The following is a 10,645-nucleotide window of genomic DNA, read 5'->3' as shown; positions in this document are numbered from 1 at the left end:
CACTCCCCACTGCGTTTTTTTTTTCTCCAAGAAAAGCAACTTCAACAAAAGCGAAAGAGACTCAGTGACATAACTTTCCTGCATTGTGATGATGGTTTGTTTGTCATTTAAGCTGCAAAAAGTTGTAATTACAGACCCATAGCCGGGGAATTGGTTGTTGTTTTCATATCACGTAACACGAAAGTTTGCCATGGTCCACCGGCTCCTGTTTCATAATTTCCTACTGTACTGTTCGGTCCTGTGCGCTCCTTGTGCCCCGGCGCTGCGGCCTGTCGCTTGTGGTCCATCACCGAGCCGCGCTCTCCCGGTCGGGGGCCGCGCTAACGAGCTCCTCCTCCTCCTCGTTTTGGGGATTTACCCCGGGGCGCACTGACCACTTGGACGCACCGAGGAGGCACCGAGGATTACTGCCATGCAGCCGACTGAGCCTCGAGTTAACGGAGCTGACGCCAGGGGATGTCAGAGTTATGAGCTCTATGAAAAAACACCACCGGCGAACACAGAGAGAGAACGATACTGCTGCGTGAAAATGTGAATTCCCTTCTCCAGCGGTGCCAATTACGCACGGGGATGCGCTGAGCAATTGACTACAAAAGGTAAGGAGATGCTGTTTTTGTAAAAGAAAATGCATTACTAATTAGTTCAGTAGTATAACAACGTAAGAAAACGTTTGATCTGTGCCATAAATTAGGTCTAAGATGCCCAGAGAATTGTTTAGTGTGTTCATTTAGTAAATTACGCAACAAACTCTCCACCTGAACTTGTTAGAGGCGCACATTTGTTCCCACCGGTTTACCTTTCTTCCGCTCTTTCTCCAGCTCTTTTCTCCTCAAGACCTGTGACTCTTCTGCCACCAATGACTGTCACCTACACAGCCAGAGTTGCAAACGCCCGATTCTGTGGCTTCTCCAAGCTGCTTTTGGCCTGGAAAGGCAGCATCTACAAGGTGTTGTATAAAGAGTTCCTGGCTTTCTTTGCCATGTACACTGCCATCAGTATCACTTACAGGTAAGAAGGAAAAGAATTCTTTAGAAAAGACTCAGTGCTTTGATTCTTTAATTAATAATAAACATTTTTTTGATATGTCTTATTTTTTTTTTACCATTTTAGATTTTTACTCTATGATGACCAGAAGAGGTATTTTGAAAAGCTGGCTATCTATTGTAACGACTATGCCAGTCTCATCCCCATGTCCTTTGTGCTGGGTAAGCTTTAATTGTGTTCTTGTAAACTATGTAATTGGTCATTCTCATGTTCGCACTTCTGATTTTTGCATATTTGGAGTTTAAAATAAGTGTGATTTGCAAAATAGTACAAGCCTAAGTTACTTTTATTTTAATTATCGTGTCAAGAACCCTCAGTTGTCGACCTCAAGAACTGTGTTTGAAAGGATTATGAAGTAGTCCTTACAATAGAAAGGGATATATATGTAAGACAATGCATTTGGGATATATGTCTGACCTAGGTGAAGGAGGGACTAAAACACTGTAGTTGACATTTGTATGAACATATTTCTTTAAAAAGATCCCTCAAAAAGATACGTTTGCCAGAGTGACTGCACTGAGTTTACTGAACGTATTTTTCATTTGTTCTTTCTTTGTTCACTTGCTTCTTCTTTGTTTTTGTCTTGTAAAGCATTGCCATGTAATTATATCCATAGAAACACCTGCTTGATAAGTCAACATTATCTCTAGGTGTTCAGTCTCTGTAAGATTTCAGGAGAAATGATGCAGTAAAAAAACTAGAAGTCTTGGAAACTTTGTGAAACCCAGAGGACAGTATTTGCTAGCAAGTTTTAAAAAGCTATCTTTTAGCCTGTCTTTGCCTAACTTGTGCCTACAGCAGTGAGCACCTGTGCCTCTTCTTTCCACTACCGCCTGCAGGTTTCTACGTGACCCTGGTGGTAAACCGGTGGTGGAACCAGTACACCAGCATCCCGCTGCCTGACAGGCTCATGTGCGTCCTATCGGGGGGCCTCCAGGGCAGCGATGAGCGAGGTCGCCTGCTGAGACGCACCATGATGCGCTACGCCAGTCTGTCAGCCCTGCTCATCCTCCGCTCTGTCAGCACCGCCGTCTTCAAACGCTTCCCCACCATAGACCATGTGGTCGAGGCCGGTGAGAAGGACGGGGGTGGTGATATTCTCAGCCAGCAGCGTCCTCTGTGATTGCTGTCCATGAAAAGCCACTAAAAAGTCTCCTTTTCTAAGCCAATTCACTTCTTACTGAGTAGAATTAACAGTGAGTTTCATATGTTAGAATGGCTTTTTTCACAGTGCAGTGGAGGAGTGACCTGAAACGTTGTGATGTGATCAATCACACATTCACATCACGTTTGCTCTCCTGTACATTCTCTACAGCAGGGAGCGTAAAAGAAGCCACAAGGACAGGCACATCATGAAATTCCCTGGTGATAAAAAGAAGTTATCATGAGCCTTTAACAAGATCATGAGACACTGTAGTAGCAATCCTCTCCTCAATGTTTTTTTTTTAATTAAACATGTTGCAGCTTTGATTTGCACCATGAAATTATGTCCAGCAAACAGAGAGTGAATGTTTAATATGATTTTAGGCTTTCCTTGACACACTGAAACAGTTCTAATTGGCACTCTTCCTTTTCTATGAGCCACATTTTGCAAATGCAATAAATAAATCTCAAGGCCTGAAATGTTTTCTCTGCTGTTTGTGCAGGATTTATGACGAGAGAGGAAAGAAAGAAGTTCGAGGGTCTCCACTCTCCTTATAACAAATACTGGATCCCCTGCATTTGGTTCACCAACCTGGCTGCTGTGGCTCGCTGCGAGGGCAGAATCAAAGACGATCACACACTGAAACTACTGCTGGAGGTGCAGTATTACAAGCACACACACCATCAGACTGCAGGCCCTGTTTCTATGAAGATTCCATTTGACATGTAAAGACGGCAAATCTCTATTTGTGTGTGAACAGGAGCTGAATGGGTTTAGAGGAAAGTGCAGCATGTTGTTTCATTACGACATGATCAGTGTGCCTCTGGTGTACACTCAGGTAAGTGCTGACTTTTACATATCTGTAAGTGAACTCTGGTTTTCTTGCACACGTAGAACACACCTCACGTTCATTTTTGAATATTTGGTCTGGCTTTGTGGCTGGCATTTTCTAATGTGGCACAAAGAACCGTTACATAAGTGGAACTGTAGTTGTTACAACTGAAACGACAACTAAACTTGAACTTGTAGGCAATGGAAAAAGTGTGTTTATACTGACAAATGTGCACCACTCTAATAACAGATGTACAGAATATGTCTTTCAGTTTTTCATCTCAAAATACCACAAATAAGGCTCATTTCACAATGACTGTAAGTGCAGGTTTTAGTCCTGTTCTAAACATGCTGTTTCACTGCATTTAGCTTTAAATGCAGCTAAAGGCACTGAACCTCCTGAACTTCAGTCTTCAGCTAGAAGAAGACTCAAGCAGAAAGTTTCCACAATGCTCTCACCTGTGGGCATCCCATTAAAGCTGATGCTGACGTTAGTCATGCTAGTGGCACAATGGGCTGACACTAAGGATTCTCCTATTGTTGTAGGGACGTTGCCATTAAAAAAAAAAAGTAACCCTATTAATCTTTATTTTTTCAGATATTAGGAGGGCATAAAGCCTCTTGTGGGCACTCTTGTAGCCAACAGTAGAACATCTGGTGAGCTTTGGTGATCTTTGAAGCATTTTAGAGTTAGCAGAAGTAGCTCTGAAGGGTAAACACACCTGGCTGACTGTGAGGCAGCCGCTTTGAAAAGCTCACCTGGAAGCACTGAGAGAAAGGGTTATAGAATTGAGGATTGAGCTGGATGATTTTTGGTTCCTCTACTGGAATGTACCATTCAGGTCAGATTTCATGAGACTCTGTCTCGCTGTGGACAAACAGATTAATGGTGTCAATCTCAACGGTTTTCATTTAAATAGCTGCTAAGTCACTCTCTATTGTCAAATGAGGTGAAACAATGGTGAATGAGCCTTTGAGCCACTAATGATATTAAATGAAGGCTGTTGCATTTACAGGATTATGAACTGAGCGACATTCGCACGCAAAGTGACACGTGTTCCATCACGCATCAGTTAACTTTCTGCCTAACAGGCTGGGTGGGGCAACAAGCTTGCTGAGAAGACATTATTCCCTTTCCTCCTTCGTGTGTGGTGACCTCAAATTGTTATGGAGACATGGCCCGGCGCCATTTGTCAGCTGAGTGACAACATCAAAGAGGCGACACTGTTAGGATCTCTGAGAAGTGAGGCTCAACAACACACCTGAAATGACCATTTGACCACCAAAGAGAACAAACTGGAGATCGTCGAGACTGGCACAGAACTGACTGTCTTGCTCTTGTTCCATCATGAGCACTGCAGGAAACACAGTTTTAGGCTGAGAAATTTTGTCATGTTACAGTATTAATAACAAGGATGCCCGTTGCTGGTGCAGATCTTGGTGGTCTTAGCAAATGTTGAAATGAGAAATATCTAAAATATTTGCTCAAAATAAATACTTTGCACCAGATTCTATTAAGAAAAATAAGTAAACAAGCAATTCCGTGCTTCAGTGCAACTGAGATGTCATAATTGACTCAGCTGTGACCAAATTCAGATGTTGTTGAAGAGGCTGTGTCTACACAGAGAGGAGGCAAGTAGGGAAACAAAGAGAGAGCAGCATGGTGAAATGTCTTACTGGAGTTGATATGCAGATTAGTGTGAAAAACGCAGTTTGTAGAGGTTGTAAAAGCGTAAATATCTGTAGTATGACAAGCCATCATTTTTCCTAGTATTGGTAACGCCTGTGGATACTTGTGTGTTGCACATGTTCATTTCATATTTTTTCCAATTCTTGCAAAATAAATAATCAAAAAATTCTATTTTCATTTTTTCTTTCATTCACTCATTATAACTGTGTCATACTGAAGAGAGAAGAGAAAAGAAGAGTTCTCTCTACGTCTAGCCATAGTTGTGGTGTTTTCATACAGATGCAGGACTTTGGAAATATTAGATCACAGTGAGTTAAAAAAAAAAAACAGGAGCAAAAAACGACCTGCTTTCGGTTCGGAGGCTTTAACCGTGATCTGAATGGAACCCAGCTCTAATTAAGGCACAACGACATGTAAGAAAGGTCTACTATCTAAACAAATACGAGACAGGTTGTTTTAATAAAGCGGTAAACATGGCAAGTAATCAGTTATCTCTATTCGTCCCTCAGGTGGTGACTTTGGCCGTGTACAGCTTTTTCCTGGTGTGTCTAATTGGTCGGCAGTTCCTGGATCCCAGTCAGGGTTATCCAGATCATGACCTGGACCTCTACGTGCCCATCTTCACCCTGCTGCAGTTCTTCTTCTACGCAGGGTGGCTCAAGGTCAGAAAGGGTTTTACATTTTCTCTCTTTTGTGGCGCCAACGACCATCAGTGCTTTCTGTAGTAGTAGCTCTGTTATATTCTCTGATACTTGTCCTGAAGGTCGCAGAGCAGTTGATCAACCCCTTTGGAGAAGACGATGATGACTTTGAGACCAACTGGCTGATAGACAGAAACTTCCAGGTTTCTTAATTCTGGCTCTTTTTATTATTTCTGAAACCACTGGGGAATTCTGAGGCTATATTATCAGATACTGCTTCATAGCATTTCCTATTTTATCTTTACCTACATGTCTTATTGGCAGTTAGTCATACAAATCCTGCATTTTTCTACTTGTTTGCCATTAAGTTCAACTCCTTTCTTCGTTGTGGATACTTTGCGTCTGTTTGCGTTTGGTGCTGCAGGTGTCCATGATGGCGGTGGATGAGATGTACGGAGATCTGCCGATGATGGAGAGAGATCGTTACTGGAACGACTCCAACCCCCGGCCGCCCTACACTGCAGCCACACTCTTTGTCCTCCGCAAACCCTCCTTCCAGGGGTCCACTTTTGACATGGCGTGAGTTTCTGTGTTTTTACCTTCAGACTTTGTGGCTATCACACTTTCAGCTGGAATCCCCCCAGACTGTGGGAAAGTCTGGGTGGTGAAAGTAAAAGTATTCTTCGTGTGAAGTAGTCAGAGAGTCTGAGAAAGAGTAGCAACACAACACAGTCGGTATAAATCGTAAATGGTCTGCACTTATATAGCACCTTTCTACCTTAGTGGTACTCGAATCACTTTACAATGTGTTTTCTCATTCTCATCATGAAGGTTGTATTACATCTTCATGCCTGTTTTTTTTTTTTATTTTATATACACTACTGTTCAAAAGTTTAGGGTCACCCAGACAATTTCATGTTTTCAATGAAAACTCACACTTTTATTCATGTGCTAACATAAATGCACAAGGGTTTTCTAATCATCAATGAGCCTTTCGCCACCATTAGCTAACACAATGTAGCATTAGAACACAGGAGTGATGGTTGCTTGAAATGGGCCTCTGTTATTCCATTAAAAATCAGCCATTTCCAGCTAGAATATTCATTTACCAAATTAACAATGTCGAGACTGTATTTCTGATTCATTTAATATTATCTTTGTTGGAAAAAAACTGCTTTTCTTTCAAAAAAATCAGGACATTTCAAAGTGACCCCAAACTTTTGAATGCTAGTGTATATCAGTCCAGATGCACATTTTCATTCATGCATTTGTGATTTTGACGTTTCTTTTATATGAGTTGATTTATTTTAAGCACTTTTTATTGTTTTGTTGATTTTATTGTTTGTGCAGTTATGGATCCACAAGTAGGATGTTTCCCATCTCGTACTTTTTTCTATTTGGTAGTGTTCTGCTATTTTCAGGAGCATGAAATATAAGTTATCATGCTGATACTTGGCAGGATTCCTAAGGAGGAGATGCACTTCCAGCCTCTAGAGGACATTGCTGAGAACTTGGAAGAGTCGGGCACTCGCCACCCCAACATGGCCCTCTTCAACCGGCTCCTCAATGCAGCCCCGTCCCCAACTGGCTTCATGGGAGGAGCTCTTCGTCGCACCTCAGCACAGCTTCAGAGGCTGCACCACTCCCCCAGCATTGACCAATGCGCCAGTGATGATGAGGAGGAGGAGGGCAGCTGTAAAATAGGCAAAGGTGGTTCTCTGCCGTCTGGCCTTGGACAGGAGACCCAGAGCACTGTGTGCAGCTTCAGGGAGGAGAAGAGCGTCCGAACGCCGCTGCTGGAGGTTCAGTTTGGAGGTCAGCCTGACAGGATGGAGGTGAGCGGAGAGGAGGGTAGGAGCGAGGAAGAGGGCCAGATGAAGGGAGGAGGAGGGACATCAGAGAAGGGGGAGGCCTCGAGACTTCCAGTACTTCCTCCTCCGCCTCAGTCCACCAGAGAGACGTCCGCTCGGCCAGCATCCGCCATCGCCTCTGGTCACCACTCTGCTTTCCTCTTCCACCCAGATGCCCATTCCAGCCTGGAGCACTGCAGCTCCCAGCCAGCCATCAATCAAAACAGGGCTGTTCCCACCATCCCCAAACCTCCTTTTGGTGGAAACAAAATGTCCTTCCTCACTGTGCCGTCCTACAACGAACCTCAGCGTTTTCGCAGCGTGAGCATGGGCTCAGAGCTCACAGGCTCTTAGGTGGACGATGTTGTGGTGTTTTAAACTATAATGCTTGATTCACTGCACGCTTTAAAATTAGTCACTGGAATGGGACTTCTTATCTTACTCTCAGACGACAGCACCTTTGGGGACATGCAGTTTTTTTGGAAATTAGTTTATTATAGAAAACAGTCCCTGATTTTGTTATAGAAACAATTGTTGAAGTTGAATTGTAAACTGAGCTGCATTTCAAAGATCAAACATGAGGGGAAATTGGGAATTTGTGGCTATGTAGGCACTAATAGTAACTGTAAAGGAATATTCTGACATTTTGTGAGTGTTTCTAACATCTGTACATTCACCAGCATGGGCATTGGAAGCAGGGGGAGATGATTTGTTGATCTGTTTTTTTAAACACTGCATCTAGGTTACTTGCAGATTACCTGCAAATGAATATCAAGTCTTTTATGAAAGTTTACTACAAAGTCTGTGATACTCTCTGAGCATTAAACAAAGTTTGCACAAGAAATATTGCTGAAAAGAAGACAACATTCATTGTTGACTTTCTTCACTTTATTCAGCCCAACTATTAAAAATAATCCTGTGAATAGAATGATTTCTACTGCATTATCTTGTATTTTTTCAACTGCTTCATTGAAACAAATACTGAATAAAATGAGCGTGAAAACAGCAGTTTTACATGCATATCACACATGTCATTGTTTTGCATCGCTACTAATGAAAACTGTGTTTTAAAATTTGCACCAAAAAGACATTAATATGATACAGTGAAGAATTTAGCAGACAATCTGATTATTTACAAACGGTACAGTTGCCTGACCCTATTTACAAAGCCAGTACCAACAGTGAGCAGCAGGGGGAGATAGCAGCAAACCAAAAACAGCACAGATGGTGAAACATCCCTTGGTCAGTGATGGGAAAAAAAAGAAGACAGAAAGTCCCCACTTTCTTCCACAATCTTGATTTCCATTCTGGCCATGAGTGGGCCGGGCTTCTACCTGGGCTCCAGCCGGGGGGACAGCGCCCTCCTGGCCTGGGTGGACTGTCTCTGTCTAGCCAGGAAAGACTGAGGCAGGCCTGGAGCTCTGGAGTCCTCACTCAGGCTGTTCTGCTGCAAGAGGCAACAGCTTTAGTGGAAACACTGGGATAATTTGTTAACCAGAACTGACTGTTATAGTCATGTCTACCACACCTATGAACCTCAGGCTATATATAAGCTACTGACACAAACGATACAAGCACTAATGATGCAGCCATTAGATCTGATCGTGTTCAACACATGGCATGAAGCCATGTCAGCTTTGAATAAACAGTATGTTTTACTGTCTTATTAAAGGGGCACATGGGCAACATGGAGTCAAAACAAGACCAAGGCCCAGTCCTTGTTGGTGGTTTTGATTGTTTGAAGGACTGAAAAGTGAAAGAGTGCAAAGATTAGCTGTTGTAAAGTGGGAGGTTTGTTGTGGAACTGTGAGGATTGCTCAAACACAACAAAAGCAATGCTTGATTGACATTTGACAAAACAGATATTGTATAATCTACACAGCCACTTGTGGATTTAAATCTCATTCACAAACACAGCACACGGCCCTACATATCTTTTGTTTTTTTTAATTTACTTGCATTTCTGATAAACATTCCCTAATTAAAGTGAAGTTTTTAAAAAAGATCTATGCACCCAGTTCTAAGAATTTTCTTTGATAATGCCCTCACCATGTTTTGCCAGGCAGTCAGGATCAGTCTCTCCTCTTGTTCCTGTCTCATCCTTGTTTTATCACTCTGAAGGTCCTGTAGTTGTGACAGTTTCGAGTCATTCACTAAATAAAATTAACTAAATAAAATGACAGGCCCAATACAACCCAAAAAAGAGCCTGGACTAACTCACCTCTGAGGCAGCCGCCAGCAGACCTGCCTCCTTCTTGCTGCTCATTATTCAAAATTGTTTACAACACGGACAAATCCAAACAAGCTAGAACCAAGAAAACATTTGCGTGACTGCCCGGCTTGTGCAACAGCAGCAGCCTTGTGACCGACCCCGTCTGTCTGCTGCTCACTGCTGCTCCTGGCTGTATTCTGCAGCGGAGGCCCGGGTTTTGTTGTGTGACAGATTGAACAATATGGAGAGGTGCTGCAGGCTTAAGTGCTCTGGCTCCTCGCCACAGTCAAAGATGCCATCCTGCTGACTCGGGCACATTCACTGTTAGACAGCCAGTCACCAGGCAGGGGATTAGTAGGTAAGAACCGTGACACAATGCAATTAGCTTGGCAGTAGACGTGGCACATGTTAAAACGCTGCGGAGTAAAGTTGGGTGCGTTAAAATCCTATTAGCATAGAGCTCAAAACCTGGAAAAGCAGAAAATAAGAAGGAATAATTTTTATTCTTGTGTCAGCCGCATCGTGTCACGCCGCTCTGATGTTTCTACAAAGATCCAGGAGTTATTCCACATTTGTTTGTCTGTTTAACCGAGTCATTACCAGTTTCAGTGACCCAGAAACACCGTAGTTCCCCTACTTTATCACTTGACCAGCATCAAAGCTCTGCAGTATCTGATTACCAGGAGAGATCAACCAACAGAGAAACTGTCCAGCTACTTGTAGGAAGCTTTTTTTTTTTTTTTTTTTTTACTGGAGTCCATCTATTTTCTCTCTCCCAGTCAGTTTTTACAAAGGTCTTTGTGCTGGCTTCAGGGGAAATGTGGTTTATGCTTTTGTCATTAAGTGTGAAAACACAAGTGTGGGGGAGGATTTTCAAAGAACTGTGTGTTTCTCTGGAACCAGGAGGACTGAGGTCAGCAGGCAGGCTTACTGAAACTAACTCAGATCTACTGCAGCTCCTCACAAGTGATCAGACCATGTTTACCACACGCGTGTTTTCACCTATCAAACCAAATACAGGGCCACCATGTACTTTCAGTTTGTGGACTTTGTGGAAAAGATGTGCGCTCCTGAAACAGAAACGGCGAGAGAGAAAAAAACCAAAAAACAGAGAAACAAAAAATGTGGGAAGAAAGGAAAGTTTCACAGATAGGTTTCTTGGAATCTGAAACTTGTGAATGTTTACTCTGTTATGAGAGATGCGGATCACAAGGCCACAGCAGACACATGAAG

The 10,645-nt window shown here is 42.8% G+C and overlaps 2 protein-coding genes across 3 annotated transcripts; one reads left to right on the top strand and one right to left on the bottom strand.

The window, feature by feature from the left end:
- Positions 1–368: 368 nt before the first annotated feature.
- On the top strand, positions 369–8,208 carry LOC111568182 (bestrophin-2-like). Its single transcript, XM_023269693.3, has 10 exons — positions 369–596; positions 819–1,008; positions 1,111–1,205; positions 1,884–2,117; positions 2,691–2,845; positions 2,949–3,026; positions 5,219–5,371; positions 5,473–5,553; positions 5,775–5,929; positions 6,810–8,208. Exons 2-10 carry the CDS (start codon positions 857–859, stop codon positions 7,552–7,554), a joined length of 1,848 nt encoding a protein of 615 aa, XP_023125461.2. The 5' UTR covers positions 369–596; positions 819–856; the 3' UTR covers positions 7,555–8,208.
- LOC118470239 (protein Hook homolog 2-like) lies at positions 8,208–9,649 on the bottom strand. Of its 2 annotated transcripts, none has more exons than XM_035947904.2 (3): positions 9,422–9,649; positions 9,250–9,324; positions 8,208–8,644 (listed from the first exon to the last, which is right to left on the bottom strand). In XM_035947904.2, the coding sequence occupies exons 1-3, from the start codon at positions 9,464–9,466 to the stop codon at positions 8,531–8,533; spliced, it is 234 nt and encodes a 77-aa protein (XP_035803797.2). In that variant the 5' UTR covers positions 9,467–9,649; the 3' UTR covers positions 8,208–8,530. The 2 variants fall into 2 exon arrangements, with proteins under 2 accessions (XP_035803797.2, XP_035803796.2); XM_035947903.2 differs by having other exon boundaries at positions 8,208–8,647; positions 9,422–9,643.
- Between the last annotated feature and the right edge of the window lie 996 nt (positions 9,650–10,645).

The sequence above is a fragment of the Amphiprion ocellaris genome, chromosome 4 (assembly GCF_022539595.1).
Source record: "Amphiprion ocellaris isolate individual 3 ecotype Okinawa chromosome 4, ASM2253959v1, whole genome shotgun sequence".
Classification (NCBI taxonomy): Eukaryota; Metazoa; Chordata; class Actinopteri; family Pomacentridae; genus Amphiprion; species Amphiprion ocellaris.
The sequence above is the reverse complement of the archived record's forward strand: the minus strand, read 5'-3'. Positions and strand labels throughout refer to the sequence as shown.

What these genes read in the sequence shown, in the direction of transcription:
- LOC111568182 (XM_023269693.3), top strand. Translation starts at nt 857, where the DNA reads ATGACTGTCACCTACACAGCCAGAGTTGCAAACGCCCGATTCTGTGGC. An exon ending in TGATAGACAGAAACTTCCAG is followed by an intron (nt 5,554 to 5,774) that starts GTTTCTTAATTC and finishes TTGGTGCTGCAG; the next exon opens with GTGTCCATGATGGCGGTGGA. An exon ending in GGGTCCACTTTTGACATGGC is followed by an intron (nt 5,930 to 6,809) that starts GTGAGTTTCTGT and finishes GATACTTGGCAG; the next exon opens with GATTCCTAAGGAGGAGATGC.
- LOC118470239 (XM_035947903.2), bottom strand. Translation starts at nt 9,466, where the DNA reads ATGAGCAGCAAGAAGGAGGCAGGTCTGCTGGCGGCTGCCTCAGAG. An exon ending in TGCTGGCGGCTGCCTCAGAG is followed by an intron (nt 9,325 to 9,421) that starts GTGAGTTAGTCC and finishes TCACAACTACAG; the next exon opens with GACCTTCAGAGTGATAAAAC. An exon ending in TGACTGCCTGGCAAAACATG is followed by an intron (nt 8,648 to 9,249) that starts GTGAGGGCATTA and finishes TGCCTCTTGCAG; the next exon opens with CAGAACAGCCTGAGTGAGGA.